Below are 27,712 nucleotides of genomic sequence, written 5' to 3' on the forward strand. Positions count from 1 at the left end.
TGACCGAAGCCTTTTATGAGTTCTTGCAACTGTTTCGATGTTATGAATGTGTAGGGTGTTTTTGTATGTGTTTTGAGTTTTTGATTTTTGCATTTTTTTGTTTTAGGGAATCCGAGCTTGCATTTGTTTGAATTAACTTTTGAAAGAATAATGATATGTTTGTCCAGTTATAGCTGACGAACTGCCACTCCAGAGTTAAACGGTGTTGAATACCTCAGTTAGTTAGTTACTGCCCGTTATACCGGTTGACATGTAGGCCAGCAACAAAGGACCTCCACACCTGTCTGTTCTGGGCTTGTTAAGATTTTAGTCAAGCAGTATGTAAGAAATGTTAAGTCCTTTGTACTGGAAACTTGCATTCTCCCAGTAAGGTAATATATTGTACTACGTTGCAAGCCCCTGGAGCAATTTTTTGATTAGTGCTTTTGTGAACAAGAAACAATTAACACGTGGCTCTATCCCATCTCCCCCCCCTTTCCCCGTCGCGATATAACCTTCGTGGTTGAAAACGACGTTAAACACCAAATAACGAAAAAAAGTCTGTTCTGGGCGAGTCTCTGGATGGTATCCCACGGAAGGTTGGTGTTGCATGAATACACTGTACTGTTGTAATCGGAAGCTGGGTCCGGAACTTCAAACAGCGGTGCGTGTTACCGACTTTGATACTTAGCAATATAAAGCAAACCTTCGCGTTTGTTTTGATGTGTAAACCGTTGTACGGCTAACGTCTATCGAGGCTCTCCAGACGTTACTGTGCAGAAAGTCAAACATTTCATGATTGTGCATTGGGTTTAAAAAAAACAAGTCGCGTAAGGCGAAAATACAATATTTAGTCAAGTAGCTGCCATTTTTCAGCAAGACCGTATACTCGTAGCATCGTCAGTCCACCGCTCATGGCAAAGGCAGTGAAATTGACAAGAAGAGCGGGGTAGTAGTTGCGCTAAGAAGGATAGCACGCTTTTCTGTACCTCTCTTTGTTTTAACTTTCTGAGCGTGTTTTTAATCCAAACATATCATATCTATATGTTTTTGGAATCAGGAACCGACAAGGAATAAGATGAAAGTGTTTTTAAATTGATTTGGACAATTTAATTTTGATAATAATTTTTATATATTTAATTTTCAGAGCTTGTTTTTAATCCAAATATAACATATGTATATGTTTTTGGAATCAGCAAATGATGGAGAATAAGATAAACGTAAATTTGGATCGTTTTATAAATTTTTATGTTTTTTTACAATTTTCAGATTTTTAATGACCAAAGTCATTAGTTAATTTTTAAGCCACCAAGCTGAAATGCAATACCGAACCCCGGGCTTCGTCGAAGAATACTTGACCAAAATTTCAACCAATTTGGTTGAAAAATGAGGGCGTGACAGTGCCGCCTCAACTTTCACGAAAAGCCGGATATGACGTCATCAAAGACATTTATCAAAAAAATGAAAAAAAACGTTCGGGGATTTCATACCCAGGAACTCTCATGTCAAATTTCATAAAGATCGGTCCAGTAGTTTAGTCTGAATCGCTCTACACACACACACACACACACGCACGCACGCACATACACCACGACCCTCGTTTCGATTCCCCCTCGATGTTAAAATATTTAGTCAAAACTTGACTAAATATAAAAACAGGCACTGCCAAACTGTTTGTAGACTTGACTTGACTTGACATCTAAATCTAGCGTGCGGTCCTTCTTTTAATGATAGTAACCTTTATTTTGAACGAAGGGAGTATTTGCATCAGTCAATCGGCTGCAGTTAGCTAACGAACTATTATTTTTTCAATGATAGCATCTATGATCAAACCGTCGCTTTAATTGCCTGCTTGAATTTGTGACTCGTGTGAACATCACAGGGGGAAATCAGACAAGATCAGAACCGCGTGTCATACCTTGAGGGGAATCATTTTTATTACAGGATGCAGGCCCTTTAATAACCTAGCTGCTTCACATTTTGGATTCCGCCCGCACATTTCGCATCTCATTTGATATTGTTTGAAGGTTGCTTTTTTTTTTATTGTTTAAAAAAAAATGTATTTAATTACGTGCTCACAGGTATATGCATGCACATAGACTGACGAGAAAAAAACCCCATACTCTTTGACGCTCTGACGCGCGCTGATACTCAGGCTCGTTTATACACACACATGAACACACGCACGCACACATATATACACACAGACACACTGAGACACAGAGACACACTGAGACACAGACACACACACACACACACACACACTGAGACACACACACACACACACACTGAGACACACACACTGACACACACACACACACACTGAGACACAGACACACTGACACACACACTGAGACACAGACACACACTGAGACACAGACACAGACACACTGAGACACACACACACTGAGACACACACACTGAGACACACACACACACTGAGACACACACACACTGAGACACACACACACACTGAGACACACACACTGACACACACACACATACACCACACACACACACACCACACACACACACACATACATTATCTGTTTGGATGTATTGCTTGAAGGAAGTTAGTAGGGCTTTCATTTTCATATCCCATACCTATAACTCTTACAGTTATGTCCAGCTGTTTGAAACAGCTTGTCTTAAAAGAAACAAGTCGCGTAAGGCGAAAATACAATATTTAGTCAAGTAGCTGCCATTTTTCAGCAAGACCGTATACTCGTAGCATCGTCAGTCCACCGCTCATGGCAAAGGCAGTGAAATTGACAAGAAGAGCGGGGTAGTAGTTGCGCTAAGAAGGATAGCACGCTTTTCTGTACCTCTCTTTGTTTTAACTTTCTGAGCGTGTTTTTAATCCAAACATATCATATCTATATGTTTTTGGAATCAGGAACCGACAAGGAATAAGCTGAAAGTGTTTTTAAATTGATTTGGACAATTTAATTTTGATAATAATTTTTATATATTTAATTTTCAGAGCTTGTTTTTAATCCAAATATAACATATTTATATGTTTTTGGAATCAGCAAATGATGGAGAATAAGATAAACGTAAATTTGAATCGTTTTATAAATTTTTATTTTTTTTTACAATTTTCCGATTTTTAATGACCAAAGTCATTAATTAATTTTTAAGCCACCAAGCTGAAATGCAATACCAAACCCCGGGCTTCGTCGAAGATTACTTGACCAAAATTTGAACCAATTTGGTTGAAAAATGAGGGCGTGACAGTGCCGCCTCAACTTTCACGAAAAGCCGAATATGACGTCATCAAAGACATTTATCAAAAAAATGAAAAAAACGTTCGGGGATTTCATACCCAGGAACTCTCATGTCAAATTTCATAAAGATCGGTCCAGTAGTTTAGTCTGAATCGCTCTACACACACACACAGACACACACACACACACACACATACACCACGACCCTCGTTTCGATTCCCCCTCGATGTTAAAATATTTAGTCAAAACTTGACTAAATATAAAAACCCAACCACAACAGATATATACTTTCACTGACAAAGTTATACATCGATTCACATTAGAGAGATAACGCACATTGTCATAAAACGTGCGCCCCAAGGCTTGTGATCGTCTTGTCAGATAGGTATCGTCAAAAGAGCAGCCCGAGGCATTGCTGTGTGTGATGTATCAAATATTGTTGACGTTCCTCGTCTGACTTGGTGCGACCTTTCTAACCCTAGCACCCGCCCCAACTTTCATGAACCTTTTATAGACATCATAGTCTTTCCTTTATATTTGGATTTTTTCGAGTTTCCTCACCTTTTCGGACTCGTTCCTCCCCCCGCCCCCCCCCCCCCCCCTCTCCCCCGCCTTGCCTCCTTCTATACCTCATGATAGTACATTAAATGCCATGATGGCGCTAGTATTTTTTCAAACCGGTACGCACACTTTTATGATGCAAACAGTCCTGAAAAAAGCCCGGTAGGCTGGTCATTGGAACCAATAAGAGTCCAACTTAGAGTACTGGTTTTGTTGTTTTACCAGCAAAAAAAACCCCGGTAGTTCAAAAATCAACTGGTCGGTCATACCGGCAACCATTTTTGTTCTTGTATATTCTCATTACAACCGGTAAAATACCGATAATTACCGGTTAACGCCAATACTGATTAAATGTATAAGTGTGTCCACGTCAGAGAGGAAACAGTGGCAATAACTCGCATCGCTTTTTCTATCTTCGTAATCCTTTTTGGCTCACGTAAATGTAGCCTATGCGATCGTAACTTTGTCTGTCTGTGCGTGCGTGTGTGTGTGTGTGTGTGTGTGTGTGTGTGTGTGTGTGCGTGTGTATGTCTGTGGTAGAAACTTTAACATTTCGTCATTTGAAGACGTCACATTATGACGTGAGAGGGTTAGACGTCACGCGAAGGAATTACTGAAAGTCTCGGTCATTGTTATTTTGAGCGGGCCGAGACTAGTTGGCAGTCGTGTCCCTGTAAGTAGGCTACATGCAGACAGACAGATCTAGATCTAGTGTCTCGCTTTCTTGCACAGTGTCACCTATCCTTACTGTCTGTGTGTGTGTGTGTGTGTGTGTGTGTGTGTGTGTGTGTGTGTGTGTGTGTGTGTGTGTGTGTGTGTGTGTGTGTGTGTGTGTGTGTATATGTGTGACGGAGTGATTGAGTTTGTGTTACTGTTTGTCGATTTCTTACGTGAGCCTTGAAGGCTTCGCCTCTTGTTTATTTTTGTTTACGGAGTCTCAACAATCCGAGAGTGCATGAGCCTTCCGAGGGTGTCTTCATTAGTTCTGCCTGTTCTTCGTTCATGGGCCAACACTTCCACACTCACACATGGTTTTGCATGAGTTGGTTTTTACGTGTATGACCGTTTTTACCCCGCCATTCGGGCAACCATACGCCGCTTTCAGGGGGAGTTCTACTTCAAGCAGGGTCAAGTCTCGATACGGTTTCAGACACTCTGTTCGGAACTCCTTTTCATCCTCTCCCCCCCCCCCCCCCCCCTCTCAGCCTCTTCCTCCGCCTTGTTCGTTTCAGTCGAGTGATCATACAGTACAATATCAGCGCGATCAGTTCAAATACGAATGGGATGTCAAGTGCTCGCTTTGTCTACACTCAGGTATGCCAGGGCTAAGCAGACGTGTTGGATTGTGAAGGATGAAGACAGTAAACGTGTCACGGTCTTCACTCGGCATATCCGCGGGAGGAGATTTATAGGATGGCTTCTGTGTTCGTAAAAATGATTGATGGCGTTTTCTCCCGCCTTCTTCCCTGCGAAAGTTTTGAATGGTTGTGTTGATATATATATATATATCGACGTGCATTTTCGGGAACACAAACGGGCTGACTCAGAGTTGAAGTTTCGATTAACAACTGTTAGGCAGTGCAACCAACACCAGAGAGGAGTTGCCCAGAGCGGTTCGCCACGGGTCGCTCGCAGTGCGAATGACAAAAAGCCGTTTCTTAGGGCAGTGCAGGAAAGCGCTCGCGAAGCACTCGGCGAGCGGCTTTGGTATATGCTCGCCCACCGCCCGCCGCGTTATCCAAGATGGCGGCGGTGTTTACACTGCGATGCCGTGTAGCGTGTTTCGATCTTCTCGGCGTGGTTTTCGACGTGACCCGAGGGATCCACCGCTTTTCAAGGTTCAGGGACTACCCCAGCTAAATTTCCCATCATAACTACATTCTGTCTGACGATTTCACTGACCGAATCGTCTACTAGTTTAAGAAGTACAACTTTTTTCATATCTCGCAGCAATCGTGCTTTCTTCGTCGCCATCGTGAAGCGATTTGCCTCGTTGTGAGCCCGTTGCATAGACCAATCCAGAGCGACTTTTCTCTGAGCGGGCTACTGTGATTCTGAGCAACGCATGGCAGGTCATCGCGGTTTGAACGGAGAGTAAATAACTGTGCTTTGTGGTGTGCGTGTCATTATCTCTGTATTGGTTCATTTGAAGTGCTCAATATAAATGTTGGCGTGGACTGAACATGCTCAACGTCAAGGATTGATGGTGGTGTTCGATCTACAGAATTAATCTTGCGCTGTAAAGTATTATGTTCAAGAAACACAGGGACAAGCAGTCGCCTAAGTTAAACTAAAGAGCAGGCCTAGCCAGAGACGTATCATTTACAAGGTGACACCTGATTCAGCTAACTCCATTACCTGTTTGAGCCGTGGGTAATCAAGCGAAACGTATACCACAACAAGGATTATTCTGTCTTCCCCGTTGAGACCTATAGTATGATATGTCTGTGCAACCACCTCGTTTGTTTAATCGAACGAAGGAAACACGAATATCGGGTTCTACCGTTTTAGCGAATTAATGATGCGGAACTGCGGGGTATATGCCGGTTGTTTATTCATCAGCCCTCTGTAATAGTCTTCGTTTTGCTTCATAAAGCAACTTAAGACTAGAGTCGTCCATTTTGTACGTTGTGATTTCACGCGGATGTGTCTTTGTTGGGATGCTTCTATAACGAAGCATTTAATTACACCCTAAACCGTACTGTTGTGCATTTGAATTTAACTGACGCGTTTTTTAATAGTTATTTGCTGTCTACACCACAAAAGGTGCAAGTAACTCAATGTTTTACCGTCGTTTATTTCAAGATTGTTCAAGGAAGTTTTGCCAAGTCACGTCTGCAAGAGGATTCTTTGAATTCGAAGTGTGAGAGTTTTGTGAATTGGTTCCACATTTTTGTTTTGTGAATAATTATGCACTGCAATGGCCGTTTTGGGCTATAAACATGGTGCTTCCAGTCAGGTGAACGAACCAACTTTTGGTATGCTTCGATGACAAGATATGGCCAATATAACCACTTCAACATGAAAGCTTGATCGAAGCCTTTAGCCGTAGTACGGTTTCGAATTCTTAGGTCTATAACACCGTGCTTTCAGCAGGATGAACGAACCAACTCTTGATGTACTTCGATGACAAGATATGACCAATTTAACCACTTCAACTTGAATGCTTAAAACCTTCAGCTGTAGTACGGTTTCGAATTCTTACCTCGTTCTCGTTTGTGACAGACATAACTGATCTTTTCAAAGAGCAAGAAACACATCCCAGGAAGGTGTGTGTTCAGGAGCAAAGCCTTCTCGTGGTCTGTCGTAACCTGACCACGGTGTTAAATGTCTTCCTTTTGTTCGTGTAGTGTCGAATTTCTCGTTTTTGGCAAAGCCCGCCTGCCATCCTGATCCCCTGTTTCCACGGGGAAAAACAAAGCAGGGTAGTGTTAATGGCTTCTGAAAAAAGACATGTTTATTCACACATAGTTAATGCATTTAGGCCTACAACGCATGTTATACGAGCTGTTGTCAAGGTTGGCTTTGTTCTTACTTTTGACAAAATCCAAAAACAAAGAGACTGCCGACGTTCCAACATTCAGAATAAAAAAAACAACCCGAAAGGTAGGTTGTTGGAACGTTTGTTTTAACAATAACAAACGTTCCAACAACTTACCGTTCTTGAAAGTTAGGTTTTGTTCTTACGTCTTAAAGAAACGATGTATTCACACAGCGGTAGTAACTTTTCAGCGCACGTTCTAAAGAGCTGATATCAATGTGTGTCGGTTTTCGTTTGGTCTTGTGAAGATAACAGCTTTCGATGTCAAGTGTAATGATACTCTTTAGTTGTTTTGTGTCGTTGTTTTACGGGCTTGAGAAGTGGTCGAGGATGGACATGTTTTGACACATCCGTTCGAGAGCCAAGATGGAAAATGCATTCGGCTTTTATGGTTTGCATGTCACCACCCGACCTGTTGAGTTCATTATTGATTGCGGTTTGCATGTCACCACCCGACCTGTTGAGTTCATTATTGATTGCGGTTTGCATGTCACCACCCGACCTGTTGAGTTCATTATTGATTGCGGTTTGCATGTCACCACCCGACCTGTTGAGTTCATTATTGATTGCGGTTTGCATGTCACCACCCGACCTGTTGAGTTCATTATTGATTGCGGTTTGCATGTCACCACCCGACCTGTTGAGTTCATTATTGATTGCGGTTTGCATGTCACCACCCGACCTGTTGAGTTCATTATTGATTGCGGTTTGCATGTCACCACCCGACCTGTTGAGTTCATTATTGATTGCGGTTTGCATGTCACCACCCGACCTGTTGAGTTCATTATTGATTGCGGTTTGCATGTCACCACCCGACCTGTTGAGTTCATTATTGATTGCGGCTTGCATGTCACCACCCGACCTGTTGAGTTCATTATTGGTTGCGGTTTGCATGTCACCACCCGACCTGTTGAGTTCATTATTGATTGCGGTTTTGCTCAACTCAGATAGCTTATCATGGAAATAACCAGTTTTTTCTCTCCATTTAATCTAAATTCCCAATAGGCTTGCCTCACAGCTATACGCCAATTAAGGCTGTGCTAATACATTCTTTTAAAGACATTCTTTTTGATTGAAGAACTAATTTGCTAGCCTCAAAATTCATGGTTCCGGACTGATTCTCAGCTCCTCGATGGTGAATTGTTTAAAACAAAATTAGTTCAGTGAGCTGACTAATCTTCTGACCTATCGAACAAACATTACCAACATAACTTCTTGTAAATTGTATTACACCACGTGCCTGCGCAGCTATAAACACAGCGTTTCATACAGACCTCCCTACCGTTAACCGCCTGTGGCCATATAGGTTTTTGCGGTCACAGCAGCACAACATTCCTTGGCTAGTTGACACCGAGTCAACCACTCAGTCTGTACAATGACCGAGGAAGAAAAACCAAACAAAAAGATGTTTGGCCAGTTGATGCAACCGACGCCGACAACTTCGCCGACATTGAATGCTGCAGGCAGTGAAATGAAAGAGAGTTTATACTGTGGCTGTACGTACGATGCTTCGTAAGGGGCTTAAAGGCACAGTCCTTCCTGTGAGAACGCTCGTGGACACCGCCACAGGATCTCGCTAGGCGTTTACATACTGGAAAGGAACGAAAGTCATTCATCCTTCTACTTAGACAACCATCGACAATCAACAGCCTGGTTGCTCCCTCTGCAGATTCTGAATAGTTTTTTTTTCTCCGCGAATCAATTCTTCAAATAGGTGTCAGTAACGAAATGAACTCGATTTTTTTTAAATGTAATAAAATCACTCTCTGTGCAGAAATGTCCAGCTGGTATTGTTGGCGTCTTCAAGTGGAGGGATGCTTTGTAAAGGTTGAACAGATCTGTATTGGTCTACATGGTCTACATGGTCTACATGGTCTACATGGTCTACATGGTCGTTCAAAGGAGATTACTCTTTACTGAAGTGTTCCATTTGTTAACACATCTTTTGTAACCAGTTATGAACACTGCGTGAGATACATATCTATCTATATACTAGATGATTACCCGCTTCGCCGGGTACCGGCTTCGCCGGGAAGAAGTAGAGCCGAAAACCAGGCTGCGCCTGGGACCCGGCAAAGCCGGGTGTACGACGGCTTCGCCGGCACACGAAGGAAAGGAGATAAACGCGCAAAACACTGGAGACCGTCTAAAAATAGTAACGTGCAGTGACCTTCTAAAAATAGTAACGAAGTAACGGGAATATGGATTGACGCCACACGGAGGAAGATAGATAATCGCGGCTGAAAACACTGGAGAAGATAAGGAAAAGTTACTGGTAGTGGATCCAGACCAATAAAAACAAAATCGGTTCAGCGCGCTCAGCGCTGCGCGCTGAGAGCACGTGTTGAAATATCTCATCGACCAGGTTGTGTCCAGGGTGTACCTGAATATGATCACCAAATTTGAAACAGATCCATCGAGAACCTTGGCCGCGCATCGCGCACCGCGCACAGACACACAGGCAGACACACAGACACACAGACACTAGTCGTATATATATTTATAGATACGGCTTGTGTGTGCGTGTGTGTGTTCGCGATGCACGGCCAAAGTTATCGATGGATCTGCTTCAAATTTGGTAGGTGTATTCAGGTGGACCCCGGGCACAAACTAGTCGATGACAATTTTCAACACGTGCTCTAAGCGCGGCGCGGTGGCGCGGTGAACCGCGGTGAATACTCTGTTTCGCGATACGAATGACGAAACTAAACACTTTTTTTGGCCAGCCTTTGCCCTCACCATCAATAAAAGTCAAGGACAGACATATTCAGTCTTGGGAGTAGATCTTAAATATTATTGAATGACTGAATTTGTATTGTTTTGTCAATAACAAACGTTCCAACAGCCTACCTTTCTTGTTGTTTGATACAGACAGTGAGTTTAAAAGTGACACACTTCAATGAACAGTGAAGAACTGTACCTTTAACTGCATCCAGCACTTTCCTTGTACACATTTAATTTGCTGTTGAGAGCCTGTAACAACAGCGCATGGTGCTACCTCCCAGGGGAAAAAAATCGTAACTGAAGGTCACCGTGTTTGTGTTAAAAGGAAAACACACTGTACCGGACCCAATGTGTCATTAAAACAGGTGCGGGCAGGTAGCTTCGATACAACGAGTAACAGGTAGCCAATTCCGCGCGCAGTACTTGTGTGTGAACGGTTAAAACAGGTGAAAAGAAAACAGGCCTACATCGTGGCGATGAACTTTTTTTTCTCAAGGCAGTCTTAACATCAATTGGAGAAGCTCGATACCAGAGCACATGGGAGTCGAGATGACAATGTATGTGTAGTGTGAACGGACGAAACAGATGAAACGAAGACAGGACTACACCGTGGCTGGGAACTTCTTTTCCCAAGGCAGTCTTAACATTAATTGCAGAAGCTGGATTCCAGAGCACATGGGAGTCGAGATGACAATTTATGTGCCGTAGTGTGAACGGACGACACAGGTGTAAAGAAGATATCACTACACCGTGGCTATGAACTTTTTCTCCAAGGCAGTCTTACGATTAATTGCAGAAGCTGGATCCCAGAGCACATGGGAGTCGAGATGGCAATTTATGTGCCGTAGTGTGAACGGACGACACAGGTGTAAAGAAGATATCACTACACCGTGGCTATGAACTTTTTTCCCAAGGCATGCAGTCTTAACATTAATTGCAGAAGCTGGATCCCAGAGCACATGGGAGTCGAAATGACAATTTATGTTCAGTAGCGTGAACGGACGAAACAGGTGAAAAGTAGACATGACTACACCGTGGATAGGAACTTCTTTTTTCCAAGGCAGTCCTAAACATTAATTGACGAAGCTCGATCCCAGAGCACATCGGAGTCGAGATGACAATTTATGTTCAGTAGCGTGAACGGACGAAACAGGTGAAAAGTAGACATGACTACACCGTGGATAGGAACTTCTTTTCCAAAGGCAGTCCTAAACATTAATTGACGAAGCTCGATCCCAGAGCACATCGGAGTCGAGATGACAATTTATGTGCAATAGTGTGAACGGACAAAACAGGTGAAAAGAAGACATGAGTAAACCGCAACTGTAATACCAGTTTCTCAGGGCAGACCGCACGTTCATTGAACAAGCGCGATCTCAGAGCATGGGAGTCAAGGCGACAGGAGAAGTTTTGTTGCCATCCGTGTTAGTCCGGATGGCAGTCCCCTGCTTGTACGTTCAATGAATAGGCGCGATCTTAACGACATGGGAGTCGAGGTGACAGGTTCTGTTTTGTTGCCATGTGTGTTAGTCCAGATGGCCGTCCCCTGCATGCACGTTCAATGAATAGGCGCGATCTTAACGGCATGGGAGTCGAGGTGACAGGTTCTTTTTTTCTTTATTTGGTGTTTAACGTCGTTTTCAACCATTCAAGGTTATATCGCGACGTGGAAAGGGGGGAGATGGGATAGGGGAAAGGGGGGGAGATGGGATAGAGCCACTTGTTAATTGTTTCTTGTTCACAAAAGCACTAATCAAAAAATTGCTCCAGGGGCTTGCAACGTAGTACAATATATGACCTTACTGGGAGAATGCAAGTTTCCAGTACAAAGGACTTAACATATCTTACATACTGCTTGACTAAAATCTTTACAAACATTGACTATATTCTATACAAGAAACACTTAACAAGGGTAAAAGGAGAAACAGAACCGTTAGTCGCCTCTTACGACATGCTGGGGAGCATCGGGTAAATTCTTTCTCGTCCCAACCAATATGGGACTCCCCCTAACCCGCGGGGGGTAGGACAGGTTCTGTGTTGGTGTTATCTGTGTTGGTCCGGATGTGCCTCTTTTCAACTTGACTCAGGGTGTGAGCATTTAGCAACACACCTTTTCTGTTTGCGGTGTGGCTCACAAAAAAAGGCGAAGAAAGGAACGGACAAAATGAACCGCTAGTTATAAATGTGAATTTGTTTCTCTTAATCATCTCGTAAGCGCGTAAAACAGAGAGGCGATGAACACTTCTCTCAGCAGCTTGTGGTTTTACAAATAGCAGTTTTGATTGTTCTTTCTTTTTGATAAATATTTTTCCCATCTGGTGCAGTTCAATATGTGTGAGTTCTGGGTTTTTGTAAGAACTTGGAGTGATTTGACTGGGACAGGATACTTTTTACTTCGGCGACGGTGGCAACATTCGATTTATGGTGGAACATATGTTCGTGGATTCTCTTACGGATGAAGTGCACAACTTGTGTTTTATCGACCAGTGGAGTATGTTTACTGTGGAGTTATATTCAAGTTTGTCTTAGTGGTTGTGCAGAAAGAGACCGACCGAAACTTTGGAATCTTTCCGACGAAGTGTGGAGTATTACGAGTTTTCTCTCGAAGTGTTCCGGCTATTAGTGTGTGAACTTTGTCAAGGAGACGTCGTTTTTCGTGTTGACGTGGTATAGACCCCCTTTGACTGACTGAGTGGCAGAGTGTTCATAAAAGCATTCGTATTTTCCCGTGGGATTGAAGTCGGTATAGAACGCTGAATGACAGGGTGGACACTGACTCTTTGCAGATATATAATACGATACTATATTTTATATGTGCAGTGCTTGCACGATTTCTTTGCTGTCGATCGCGATTTCTATAAACTATTCATCCTTCGTTTCAAAGGGTATAAAGTAATCCTATATATCTTGAACATCGGGTCACTCTATCACTCAAAAAATCAAACCTATCGCAGATAACTTTCCCACGGACAGGATAGTTACGCCAAGACGTTTTTCTCTCTCACAGTAATCCAACACCATGTAACGTTTTGTTTTTTCAATAATGACACGTTCCAATAACCTACAATTGTTTTTTGATTTTTTTTCTCACAGTAAATTGATTAGATAAATTCCACTTAAATCCTGGCTCAAGGTCGCAGCTATCCTTGCAAGAATGCCGCTCTTGGTTGCTGCAGTGATTGCAAATAGATGAGGATGCATCACATCTGTATGACAAACCTATCGCGGATGACTTTCCCTGCCTTTTTTCACTCTCTCAGTAAATTTCTTCTATAAATTCTACTTAAATCCTGGTAAAAGGTCACAGCTAGGCTGGCAAGAATGACACTCTCGATTGCTGCAGTAATTGCAAATAGATGAGGATGCATCACATCTGTATGACAAACCTATCGCGGATGACTTTCCCTGCCTTTTTTTACTCTCTCAGTAAATTTCTTCGATAAATTCTGCTTAAATCCTGGTAAAAGGTCACAGCTAGGCTGGCAAGAATGACACTGTCGATTGCTGCAGTGATTGCAAATAGATGAGAAGGCATCACATCTGTATGTCAAACCTATCGCGGATAACTTTCCAAGCCTTTTTTCGCTCTCTCAGTAAATTTCTTCGATAAATGCTACCGAAATCCTGGTAAAAGGTCACAGCTAGGCTGGCAAGAATGACACTCTCGATTGCTACAGTGGCTGAAAATAGATGAGGCTGCATCTCATCTGTATGTCAACAAGAGGCATGTCCCCCTGTGTGAATAGGAACGACACAACTGTTTTGTCATCGTTAACAGACGGCGGCGGTGTGCTCACTCTCTTGCGTCATAGGCTGTTCATGCGACCTAATAGTAATAGAGATTTTCCCCTCTCTCAAAAAAAAAAGAGAGAAATAATTGCTATTTGTGTTAGTTGGACATTACCGCAATTATTGTTGTGTTGATCATAGAGCCTTGTTAATTTGTATTTGCCGGACACCAACGACATTATTTTGTGTTGGCCGCAGAGCAGTATATATTTAGTTGTGTGCTGGATGCAGAGCAGTGCAGTATGTAATGTGTTGGTCGGATGGAAACGCAATTGATGTTGTGATCAGTGGTCGTAGATTAGTGCATTAGGTGTTGCCCAAGCATCAGTGCATCAGTTAATTGTGTGGTGGTCGCAGAGCAGTGAAGTTTTTGTTGGCTGGGGACTGCAATTTAATTTAATGTTGTTTGGTCGTTGATAAGTGCATTTGGTGTTGTCAAAACAGCAATGCATTTCATCTTGTGTTGGCCGCAGACGGGAGCTAGTTTGTGTTGAACAGAAAGCAATATAATTAATGTTATGATTCAGTGTCTGGGAGCAGACCCACTGTCAGAGTTGGCCGAACAGGAATGTGATTTGTGTTGATCGTGTTTGAGACAGTGACTTCAAAGGACACCGTGCAGGGAACCACGCAGTTGTTCGATGACAATCTCGCTGGACAGAATTTCATCAGTCGCATTCGACACATTTCACATCAGCAGAGTCGCGTTGGGACAGTCGTGAATCAGTACAACTAACAGTGAGTTCGGAACGATCGAGAGGCATGTACGAAGTGTGACAACTGAAATACCACGTCAAGACAGGATAAACATATTGTCCTCGTTCATTTCGTATGAAGACCCTTCTCAAAAACTGTCAACACTCAAATACACACCAGGAAATTATCCTCAAAGAATTTGCCACCCAGAGCATTTTTGAAAAAAAGTGCTGAATACTGCACAACACTGAAGGAGATGATCCTCATAGAATTCTTACGGAGAGCGTTCTGACACATTCTGAACACTGGAAAATACTCAAGGAGATAATTCTCGAAAAGGTTTTTTTCACCGAGAGCATGGTCTGAAACTATGAACAATCATAAATACTCCAGGAGATTGTAGAATTCATACCGAGAGCATTTACAAAAAAACTATCAGTGAACACTGAAATACTCCCCGGGAGTTGATCTGCATGGAATGTGCACAGAGGGCATTCTCAGTCAAAAACTGTGAAGACATTATTTGGGATGAAAATGCTATCTGCCCCAAAACAAAGTCCTACACTAATGCAAACGCTTGGAACTATGTGAAGGACAGTCTGTAGAAGTTTTGTGTGTGGAAGCTTCTGAAAAAAGAACATGTGTGACTGAGAAAAAGCGGTATTATTTGAGGATCAAAATGTGGATTGCCTGCGTAGCCACAAAGGGTATTGATGGGTCGCCATGGAGACCTATGGTGCTACAGTCACAGGTATGGGGAAACAAAAAAAGCAAACAGATAATCAAACAAACAAACAAACAAACAAACAAAATATATGTATATATATACACCCACACCCACGAATCAACAAAACAAAATATCATCGACCAGTGTGGATATTTGTTGTAAAGTAGGGTTTTGCGAACTCGAGTGATTGTGGTGTGATTTGTAACTAATTCACTTTTTTGTTTGCAGCCAAACATGTGAAAATGGTGTGTGTGTGTGTGTGTGTGTGTGTGTGTGTGTGTGTGTGTGTGTGTGTGTGTGTGTGTGTGTGTGTGTGTGTGTGTGTGTGTGTGTGTGTGTGTGTGCGTGTGTGTGTCTGTGTGTCTGTGTGTGTATGTGTGTGTATATGTGTCTGTGTGAATGTGAGTGTTTGTTCGTTTGTTGGTGTGTGTGTGAGAGCGGGTGGAGGGGGAGGGATGTGCGCACGCGAGCGAGCTACAGAGAACGAGAGGTGATATTTTTGTTTGCACTGACACCCATGGACGCATGCAAACACACACACACACACACACACACACACACACACACACACACACACACACACACTCGAAACGCAGCCTTCAGACTGCAAGGGGAACGACTGCGTTCAACTGTGCTCTCCTGTTTGAAATCGATTGCCTCCCTTGTTTCACCTTCTGTTTGTGTGTTTCAACTGATTGCTGTGTTCTTTACTGAGTCACAGATTCTTTCTCGATCTAAGAGGTACTGCAATCTTTTTACCTTGCACAAAGCAAAGAAAACAAACAAAAAACCACTCTGCAAACGAATTGATCGAAGAATGCAAAATTATATACATTCACACTAAATACACATGTATCTGATTGTTATTTCCTATTTAACCTTTGAATACCAACACGAGTAGTACCGCTTTAGCACACGCTATTGAGACGTGCATCGTTGAAGTCGTGCAAGAAAAACTACTGTACCTTTGGCAATATAGTCTAACTGTTAGTCTGTTTGTGTGCGTGCAGGTTCGGTGTGGCAGTGTGTACGTGACCTCGGAGGACAGCACGCAGAAGGTGACACAGACAGTGGTCACAGCGACCTCGGTGGCCGAGAAGAAGAGACGTGCCAACAAGTACACAGTGGCCGTGGGCACCTCGCATGGACATGGTCAGTTTATGATGTGTGTTTGTGTGTGTGTATTTGTGCGTGTGTGTGAAATGTTTGTCTGTCAGTATGTCCCCTTGTTTGTCTGTCTCTTGCCCTGTGTTTAATCGCGCGTGTGTATGTGTGTGTGTGTGTGTGTGTGTGTGTGTGTGTGTGTGTGTGTGTGTTCGTTCGTGCGTGCGTGCGTGCGCGTGTGGGGTGTAATTCCTCTGAGGATCTCCGACGTTAGCCGGCCACGGTGAGTTCAACAATTGTATTTACCTTGTAACTGTTTTATATATTAATGTTCATGTGTTTAATTGTTTTTAAATACTTGTGAATTGTGGACGACTGTGGCAGTCAGGACGTAAGCTGTGAGCACGGTACGTACCTCCATTTATCCATATATTTAGTTTACCAAGTCAAATATGTTTTCTTCTTTTCTTTTTTAATTAAGAACAAGAGGCGAAGCCATCAAGGCTCACGTAAGAAATCGACAAACAGTAACACAAACTCAATCACTCCGTCACACATACACACACACACACACACACACACACACACACACACACACACACACACACACACACACACACACACACACACACACACACACACACACAGAAAGAGCATAGGTGAAACTGTGCAAGAAAGCGAGACACTAGATCTAGATCTGTCTGTCTGCATGTAGCCTACTTACAGGGACACGACTGCCAACTAGTCAGTCTCGGCCCGCTCAAAATAATAATGACCAAGACTTTCAGTACTTCCTTCGCGTGACGTCTAACCCTCTTACGTCATAATGTGACGTCAATGTAATGTGACGTCTTCAAATGTTAGAGTTTCTACCACAGACATACACACGCACGCACGCACATACGCACATACGCACATACGCACGCACGCACAGACAGACAAAGTTACGATCGCATAGGCTACACTTACGTGAGCCAAAAATGTGCCGTCGTTCCAGAGAAAGAAAGGGAAGGGTGAATTACTCAGAACTGAACTTTGAATCATGCTGTATCACACCGGCACGGTTGGCCTAGTGGTAAGGCGTCCGCCCCGTGATCGGGAGGTCGTGGGTTCAAACCCCGGCCGGGTCATACATAAGACTTTAAAATTGGCAATCTAGTGGCTGCTCCGCCTGGCGTCTGGCATTATGGGGTTAGTGCTGGGACTGGTTGGTCCGGTGTCAGAATAATGTGACTGGGTGAGACATGAAGCCTGTGCTGCGACTTCTGTCTTGTGTGTGGCGCACGTTATATGTCAAAGCAGCACCGCCCTGATATGGCCCTTCGTGGTCGGCTGGGCGTTAAGCAAAAAAAAAAAAAAATGCTGTATCACACCTGGATCTGAATGAGATAGCATTTTACAGGAGCGGTTCCTGTGAAGCGAAGTCAGCTTGACCGGTTACATTTTTCTTTTCAAGAATTACCTTAGTCTGTGGTATATAAGCTCTCAGACCAAAATATTGCTCTATAGACGTCGCACACAGAGGTAGCCTTGTTCCCGTTCAAATTCAGTCAAATCGAGTTCCAGATTAAAAAAAAAAAAAAAAAACCCCAGCCCGGTACGAAGTCGATTATGTTCAATACACACATCGCTGATGATATTGGCATTATTTATTGTAATCATTAAGCTCTTGCTGACGTTTTTTAAGACTGCGTATTGCATATTTCACTGATGTTTGATTCATTGGGAGAAAATAAGTGTCAAACTATTTCACATCGGCAAGGCAACAACAGAAAGTGGTCTGGGTGGCCGAGTGGTAACGCACTTGCGCTCGGAAGCGAGAGGTTGCGAGTTCGACCCTTTGCGTTAGCAATTTTCTCCCCCCTTTCCTAACCTAGGTGGTGGGTTCAAGTGCTAGTCTTTCGGATGAGGCGAAAAACCGAGGTCCCTTCGTGTACACTACATTGGGGTGTGCACGTTAAAGATCCCACGATTGACAAAAGGGTCTTTCCTGGCAGAATTGTATAGGCATAGATAAAAATGTCCACCAAAATACCCGTGTGACTTGGAATAATAGGCCGTGAAAAGTAGGATATGCGCCGAAATGGCTGCGATCTGCTGGCCGATGTGAATGCGTGATGTATTGTGTAAAAATATTCCATCTCACACGGCATAAATAAATCCCTGCGCCTTGAATATGTGCGCGATATAAATTGCATAAATATAAAAAAAAATAAACAAAATCCCTGCGCTTAGAACTGTACCCACGGAACACGCGCGATATAATCAATCAATCATCAATCAATATGAAGCTTATATAGCGCGTATTCCGTGGGTACATTTCTAAGCGCTTGTCAAAGAGTTGTCAACACAGGACTAACAAAGAAACTAACATCTACAGACGGACACGAACCCTATCACACACTAGCAACCGGCACGGTTGGCCTAGTGGTAAGGCGTCCGCCCCGTGATCGGGAGGTCATGGGTTCGAACCCCGGCCGGGTCATACCTAAGACTTTAAAATTGGCAATCTAGTGGCTGCTCCGCCTGGCGTCTGGCATTATGGGGTTAGTGCTAGGACTGGTTGGTCCGGTGTCAGAATAATGTGACTGGGTGAGACATGAAGCCTGTGCTGCGACTTCTGTCTTGTGTGTGGCGCACGTTATATGTCAAAGCAGCACCGCCCTGATATGGCCCTTCGTGGTCGGCTGGGCGTTAAGCAAACAAACAAACAAACAAACACACTAGCAAACCCTGATAAACATACAACAAACAACTGTTTAACAACAGTAGGCCTCATATTGATTGATTAATTGAAGAGGGTGGGTTGGAGGGTTTTGGGGTTTGTGGTTGATGAATGATCGGGAGGACCTGTGCGTCATATATTTTAAAAAATACGCTTCTAGGTATGTTGCCTAGCCTCCACAAACATCTTAGGATTTGGCCAGTCCTTATCTTTGCCTTTGAGGCCAGATCGCTGACCATTTGCGTCAATGACAATTTTGTGATGAAATTTAGCCCCAAGTACTTGTAACTGTTCACAACCTCTATGTCCTCGATTCCGTACTTCCAGGCTTCATTTGCTGCCAAAAATCCTCCTTTTCTAAAAACGATTACCTTTGTCTTATCCAGGTTGACTGTCATGGAACACTTATCCGTAAACTTTTTAACACATCAATCTGTTTCTGTAACCCGGCTGCACTATAGGATATCAAGAGTACATCGTCGGCAAACAGCAATATGAGAATCTGCATCACGTCAGGTGTTAACTGTATTCCATGTTTACCGTTTTGAAAAATTTCAAGTGCCAGTTCATTAATCAGGAATGAAAACAATGTTGGTGAAAGCACAGAACCCTGAGGGACTCCACATTGACAACGGAAAAACTCCGATGGGCCATCGTCGGTGCGAACACAAGACTTCACTCCTTTGTACATACTTTGCAGGATGTTCAACATCTTTCCGCCAACCCTGTACTTGCGTAATACATTCCATAACATAGCCCTATTGACTGAGTCAAAAGCCTTGCGGAAGTCTACGAAACATATGTAGACCTTACCAGATCGTTTAAGAAGGTACCTCTGGACAATAGCATATTTGCCAAGCAAAAGACTCCCAAGGAAAGCATATGACATGATGAAACATTTACAGGGTTATGGCAAGAAAACATGGTCTCATTATTTGAAAGAAATGTTATGCATGTACGGCTTTGGAGATGTCTGGCTGCAACAAGGTGTAGGCGATTTGAATCGATTTATAGCAGTATTCAGACAACGATTGTTTGATTGCTTCCAGCAAGACTGGCACGACAGCATCATGAACTCGGAGCGATTTGAATTTTATTCGCTCTTTAAACAAGAAATTCGCGCTGAAGTGTATATAGACCATATTCAACTCCGCTGTTTTCGAGATGCATACATACAATATCGATTTGGTATTTCACCCATAAACACTCACAAATGCAGCTATCGAACTGACGTTGTACCGGGCCTTTTGATTTGCCCTGTATGCAGAGAGGACGTGGAAGACGAGAAACATGTATTGTTTGTATGCAAAGGATATTGTGATGATAGACTTGATGTCAAAATATTAAGAGAAAAAACCCAGAGTGAAGATGCGAACAGTATTATACGTGTTATGTCTGTAAATAAAGGGGATTCAGTGGTGCATGTGGCCAGATTCTTATATCGTGTTTTTCAAAAAAGAAAAAGTTGTTTGGACTAGTTACCCAATGTGGAACAGGTGAACGAGATGGCGATGTGTTATACATAGTTTGTGCCGTGGAATGTTAGAGCAGGTTTGATTGCAAATAATATATGCTGGTGTAGTACACTTGTGTTGTTGTTGTACCTATTCAAATTGTTGATTTTTGCGCTGGAAATATTTCTATGTTAGAAAGAGAGAGAGAGAGAGAGAGAGAGAGAGAGAGAGAGAGAGAGAGAGAGAGAGAGAGAGAGACAGACAGACAGACAGACAGAGACAGACAGAGACAGACAGACAGACAGACAGACAGAGACAGACAGACAGACAGACAGACAGACAGACAGACAGACAGACAGACAGACAGACAGACAGACAGACAGACAGACAGAGAGAGAGAGAGAGAGAGAGAGTGAGTGAGAGAGAGTTTGTGCCGTGGAACGATAGAGCATGATTGAAAGCCGATAATGTATGTTAGCACTGTGAACTTGTTTGTCGTTGCACCTATCCATATTGTTAATTCATGCGCTGGATATGTCTTTAGGTTTAAGAGAAAGAGAGTGAGAGAGAGTGAGAGCGTTCGTGCGTTCGTGTGAGTATATGTTAGAGAGAAGAGAAAGAGATAAAACCGGGTGATTGTCCATAAATACAAACACACCCCCCCCCTCCCCACACCCCGTTAAAATGAACCTTGTGTGTTTAATCAATAAAATGTCTTACGTCTTACGTCTCTCTCCCTCTCTCTCTCTTCTCTCTCTCTCTCTCTCTAATAATAATAATAATAAAGATAGCTTATATAGCGCCGCTTCACAAATTTAACTATGCTCTTAGCGCTGTACATCGAGATATAACAATTTCAATAATATAAATACAAAGATGATATTATAATAATACACATTTACAAATATCACTCACGTGCATACATCCTCGTGCACACCACGCGCATACACACTCCCACTCATTAACAAGTGCTTCCATCCCCCTGCCACTGAGATGTTCATATACCCCCCTGGACAAGCTCACACCATGTCCGTCTCCTCTCTGGACTGTACATACACTCAGCAAGAAAAGGAAAGACTAAATGCAAATTTCATACAGAACCCTATAGCTCAATCAAAGCTGAAGCAACTATTCAAAAAAAAAAAAAAAAAAAAAAAAAAAGGCCGTCTCTCTGTCTGTCTGTCTGTCTGTCTGTCTGTCTGTCTCTCTCTCTCTCTCTCTCTCTCTCTCTCTCTCTCTCTCTCTCTCTCTCTCTCTCTCTCTCTCTTCGTTGCAAAAACACAGTTGCATTTCCTCCGTCAGAAGTTGTGTTTGAAGTGGCAACCTGGCCAACACCGCTCCGCTGGGTCAGGCATGTTTGTTTCTGCGTTTGTTTGTTTGACTGGCGTGTTTGTCAGTCTGGTTGGTTGTGGCGATGTTTCCACGTCCTCGGTGTGTGTTATCACGCCTTCTGTCTGGTGTCCAGTTTCCAAAGTCGCCAGTGAGGCTTTCCTGTTGTAACGTTAGAAAAACAGAAGGTAGCTTCAAAAGAAACATCGTGTTGCTTTGAATTTGAGGCAGTTTGCTGGTCAAAGTGTTGTGGCAAGGGGCATGGGGGGGGGGGGGGGGGGGGGTCGGTGGTGGTGGGGGGGAGACAGTGGTTGGAATCGAGACGACAAAGAGAGAGAGAGAGAGAGAGAGAGAGAGAGAGAGAGAGAGAGAGAGAGAGAGAGAGAGAGAGAGTGTGTGTGTGCGTGTAGTGGTAGTAGTTGTAAGTCTGCTAAGGCGCTGCTGCATTTTAATTTTATAGACGGTAATAATGCTGCTTACGCCCCCCCCCCCCCCCCCCCCCCGGTCTCTCTCTGCCTGTCTGTCTGTTGTTCCATCGAATCATGGATTTCCGCATTTTTGACTTCAGGATTTGTAACATAACTTATGCCTAATTATTTTGGCCAATCGCTCAATCAGACTTACACACACAACGTGCATTGCATTAGCATAAATCAGACGCAGCTGAAATCATAAATAGAAGCATACACGAAACGAATTTGACTTGGATGTTGTCGGACTGGGAGGGGATACGTGTTTCCGTATATATTCGCTACTTTGAACAGAATTAAGTGTGCAGGAAGGCGTGTTCTGCAGAATACAATTATGAATTGAATACCTTAACAACTCACAAAGGAGAAAGAAAGTAGTGTCGGCTTCTAAAACCCTGCTTGCGACTGACATTGAACAAGGAAGGCTTAATCTTTGTAATTAAATCCAAGTCACGAAAATTATGTATTATGCCCAGTGTCTTATTAACTTAAAAACACACACAACTCGAAGTCGTAACTGGCATGCACTTATTTTGTTACACCTTTCATTAGCACTGAGTCACGCACAGAATGAAATACACTTCCCCGTATACTAAGCAGGGGTTTATTCTTCTTTGCTGTTCACTGAAGGTGAGCCAATTTATGGGGTTTTAAACAACGGGTAAACAGTCGATGGAAAACGCAGCAGTACTTGTACTATTGGAGAGATTGAAAATGTTGATATCGTTCTGAGGCAGGAACCGGTAGCAGCAGGTTTAAAACGTTTTAATGCACGTACTTGCACTTAAGAGGTAGGTCTGCGCCTTCTGCCGTCTGGTGTGTGTGTGTGTGTGTGCGCGTGTGCGTGTGTGTGTGTGTTTGTGTGTGTGTGTGTGTGGGTGTGCGCGCGTGCGTGCATAGCGCATGCGCTCGCGTGTGCGCGCTTGTGTATGTAATTTGGTGTTTTTGTTATGTTGTTTTCGCTTTCTCATGCGCAGATGCCTGCTTACGTTATTTTCAGCTTACCCGTTTAACCCGAACTCACGCAATTACGGCGAACATCGATTGTACTGATCCTCTCCTAGCTTGTTGTCTTTGGACATCGAACGTGTTTTCTTCCTCCACAAAATTGAAAACACGATCCCAAAATAATAGCATCATTATCTCTCTGTCAAGACTGAAGCAGAAATAAATCCAACGCTGGCAGGCTGTAATCACAGACACGATACCAATTCAAATGCAATTTAGAGATAACAAGTCGCGTAAGGCGAAAATACAATATTTCGTCAAGTAGCTGTCGAACTCACAGAATGAAACTGAACGCAATGCCATTTTTCAGCAAGACCGTATACTCGTAGCATCGTCAGGCCACCGCTCATGGCAAAGGCAGTGAAATTGACAAGAAGAGCGGGGTAGTAGTTGCGCTAAGAAGGATAGCACGCTTTTCTGTACCTCTCTTTGTTTTAACTTTCTGAGCGTGTTTTTAATCCAAACATATCATATCTATATGTTTTTGGAATCAGGAACCGACAAGGAATAAGATGAAAGTGTTTTTAAATTGATTTGGACAATTTAATTTTGATAATAATTTTTATATATTTAATTTTCACAGCTTGTTTTTAATCCGAATTTAACATATTTATATGTTTTTGGAATCAGCAAATGATGGAGAATAAGATAAACGTAAATTTGGATCGTTTTATAAATTTTTTTTTTTTTTTTACAATTTTCAGATTTTTAATGACCAAAGTCATTAATTAATTTTTAAGCCACCAAGCTGAAATGCAATACCGAAGTCCGGGCTTCGTCGAAGATTACTTGACCAAAATTTCAACCAATTTGGTTGAAAAATGAGGGCGTGACAGTGCCGCCTCAACTTTCACGAAAAGCCGGATATGACGTCATCAAAGACATTTATCAAAAAAATGAAAAAAACGGATGGGGATTTCATACCCAGGAACTCTCTCATGTCAAATTTCATAAAGATCGGTCCAGTAGTTTAGTCTGAATCGCTCTACACACACACACAGACACACACACGCACACACACAGGCACGCACATACACCACGACCCTCGTTTCGATTCCCCCTCGATGTTAAAATATTTAGTCAAAACTTGACTAAATATAAAAATCGTGGAGTGTGTAGAGACAAGTAAACTATGAAAGACTGTGTCAACACCGTTGTTCACAAAATATGTCACGAACCTCTTTCTTGCAGGTGTCCTATAGAAGCAGGTAGTAGTCAAACGCTTACAAACCTGTTATGATGGACACGATAACAAAATCTTAATGCTTTTTGGAGATTGAAATCGAGTAGTTTGTCGAGACTCGGCAGCTTAAAGGCACTTTCCTCCTTATGCCGGTGGCCATGTGTTCGCTGCAGCAGATTCTCTTCAAGCTTTTACAAGGCAGAAGAGCATTCTTCAACTTAAACATGTCCGAAGTCAAACAGTGTGGCTGTTTTGCAAAGAGCATTCTTCAATTTAAACATGTCCCAAGGCAAGCAGTTTGGCTGTTTTGCAAAGAGCATTCTTCAATTTAAACATTTCCCAAGTCAAACAGTTTCGCTGTTTTGCAAAGAGCATTCTTCAACTTAAACATGTCCCAAGTCAAACAGTGTAGCTGTTTTGCAAAGAGCATTCTTCAATTTAAACATGTCCCAAGGCAAACAGTTTGGCTGTTTTGCAAAGAGCATTCTTCAATTTAAACATGTCCCAAGTCAAACAGTTTGGCTGTTTTGCAAAGAGCATTCTTCAACTTAAACATGTCCCAAGTCAAACAGTTTGGCTGTTTTGCAAAGAGCATTCTTCAATTTAAACATGTCCCAAGTCAAACAGTTTCGCTGTTTTGCAAAGAGCATTCTTCAATTTAAACATGTCCCAAGTCAAACAGTTTGGCAGCTTTCTCTGCAGAGAGTCAGGGGGAGTTTGGGTTGAATGCGTTTCGATCGTAACACCAATATCAACCTGCTCAATCAATAGACGATGTTCGGAATCTCTGCCGAGTCTGTATAGGTTGTGAAAGGTCAATCATGTTGTCTTTATTGTGGCAAACTTTCCCACGTGACATGATAAGCCAGTCAATAGCAAGGGTTTGTGTCTCCACACGTGGACAAAGAGCACAAGGGAAAGTTTCTCCCACTAGAAGCAAGAGTATTCATTCTGTTAAAACCAATACGAGTCAATTACGGAATTCAGCATGAAAAACAATCACAGAATGCAACGAGGCCGTGGATTTTTGGTACGTGGCCAAGCAGAAGGGTGCTCTAGTTCAACGTAAAGGCCTGGGATAGATCTGTGTAGGTGAACATAATCGTGTACGAAGGAAGGATTGTGCCTTTGGTTTAAGCGTGTTTTATTCAATTTCTCATCCACACGTTTCAAACAATAACAACATTAAGAACGTTAACAAGCAGATTGCTTATGGACACGTTCTTGAAATGATAATCAATACACATTCCGATTGCAAAACATGGCGAACAAGGGATAGCTTCAACACTTATCTTGATAATCTTTAATTATATTTTATACAAATAAGATAAGAGAGAAACAGAGAGAGAGAGAGAGAGAGAGAGAGAGAGAGAGAGAGAGAGAGAGAGAGAGAGAGAGAGAGAGAATGCCTGGCTACATCAGTGTGCTTTTAACTCTGAAAGACAAGTACTTTCAACACCCTTGTACAGACAGGGTCACGGACCCCTTTTGTTCAGGGGTCTGATGTCAAGATAAACTTCACAGGACTTGTTGTGTCGATAAATAGCAAGGAGGTGATCTAGACTAAGAGGTTATTGATCGGTGAAGATTTTTTCATTTTCTTTTTTAATTTTGTTTGGGTCTTTGCTTGCACACATTGTTGATATCTATCTGCACTGGGAGAAGCGAATATTAAGGAGGTGTGAAGACTGGATGACTCACCTGTGTTGTGTTGCCTGAGGGTGTTATTATATGGTGCGTGGTCTATAATAGTCGTGCGTGGTTGTATTCTGTGTGATCAAAAACTTTGTCATGCTTATTATCTTTCTAACAAAGTAGCTTTGTACTTAGCATACATGTGCTCGGTGTCCTACGTGTGAGTGTGGCTGAATTTGCTCAGCTGACATTTGTGTCAATGTGTAAAACTAATTCAACCAAATAAAAAGTCCAGCTCTGAACAGAATGCAATAAAATGTTTGATGTTTCTGTATAAGGAAGATTGTTCCTATTCCATGGAAAAGCCTGGACACGATCTGCGTTGGTTTACATGGTTGTTTCAGCGGTACTAAGTATGATGACATGGTTCCGCGAGGACGTTTTTTAAGGGGGGGGGGGGGGTGGGGGTATGTGGGGGGGGGGGTGGGGGAGGGGGGATTGGGGGAAGAACAGGACAGGGCTAGGATTGAGAACAAAAGGCGGAGGTAGTGTGTAAGAGAAATATAGCGAACATGCTCGATCATGGGGGCCCGGTAGCTCAGTTGGTAGAGCACTGGACTTGTGATCGAAAGGCCGCTGGTTCGAATCCGGGCCGGGACGGACACGGGTCAACTTAATGTGCAGACCCAGAGACGGAAGCCATGTCCCACCCCCGTGTCATCACAATGGCACGTAAAAGACCTTGGTCATCCTGCCATAAGTGCAGGTGGCTGAATACACCTAAACACGCAGACACCTGGGTAGCGCGACTCCGTTGCTGCTAGCTTTCCACTGGGAGGAAGCGACCCGAATTTCCCAGCGATGGGACAATAAAGTAATGAAAAATGAAATGAAAATCATTTTCTGTATTTGTCTTACTACTACCCCCGCACGCGCAATCCCTACTAGAAACAAAACCTCGCAATCGGCAAAAAGCTGTATAGGATTAGTCAGCTATAAACTTACGGAACGCTCAGGATTGTGTTTGTTTTGTCAGCCCGCTGGAGCGAGATCGTATGGTTTGTTTTTTTACAGCGTTCGCACACTGTGAAATATTTCTTCGCTCTGTCACCATTGTCGTCACCGCTGGTGGTATATATGTATACATGCACTGACTCACTTTTCGGGTATTAAATGAAGCATATGTATCGATCATTCGACTGAGGGGTAGTCATAAATTACTTAGCATGCTTTCAGGCGTTATAATATTTGCCCGCGTTTACTACTGCCCTGCTACAGTGTTGACCTTATGTTTTTACGAGTTCCGGCGCACACTCTTGGAAACCACCGTTTGATCTGACTACCTTGCTAGTCAGTTTTTCTGCTTGGAAATAGGGATTTACTTTCTCTGCCCAACGGATGTTGCTAGGATATTTTTTCTTTGGGAATGTTGCCGAAATGGTCATTTGACAGTTTTGCCATTTTATTTGTTTACGTTTTATGCAGTCGCGGAAGCCTCCCTTATTTGAGCACGAATTCGTCTTCGCGAAGACTGCACGAAGTCTTTTCATCGAAAATGCA

At 42.9% G+C, this 27,712-nt stretch overlaps 1 protein-coding gene and 1 non-coding gene across 3 annotated transcripts in view; both read left to right on the forward strand.

Annotated features, from left to right (window-relative positions):
* The window catches only part of LOC138960283 (hornerin-like), an 82,776-nt gene that overhangs the window by 16,235 nt on the left and 38,829 nt on the right, over positions 1–27,712 (forward strand). Inside the window, exons 1-2 of one of the 2 annotated variants that reach the window (XM_070332108.1) lie at positions 13,974–15,268; positions 16,255–16,396. In XM_070332108.1, the coding sequence (XP_070188209.1) occupies positions 15,197–15,268; positions 16,255–16,396 (214 nt within the window). In that variant the 5' untranslated portion in view covers positions 13,974–15,196. Of the gene's footprint in view, positions 1–13,973; positions 15,269–16,254; positions 16,397–27,712 lie in introns of those variants that run through there. The other variant, XM_070332111.1, reaches the window with a different exon arrangement.
* On the forward strand, positions 26,740–26,812 carry Trnat-ugu (transfer RNA threonine (anticodon UGU)). Its single transcript has one exon. It is a non-coding gene; the product is annotated as a tRNA-Thr (tRNA).

Source organism: Littorina saxatilis, linkage group LG2 (genome assembly GCF_037325665.1).
Source record: "Littorina saxatilis isolate snail1 linkage group LG2, US_GU_Lsax_2.0, whole genome shotgun sequence".
In the NCBI taxonomy this organism is placed as follows: domain Eukaryota; kingdom Metazoa; phylum Mollusca; class Gastropoda; order Littorinimorpha; family Littorinidae; genus Littorina; species Littorina saxatilis.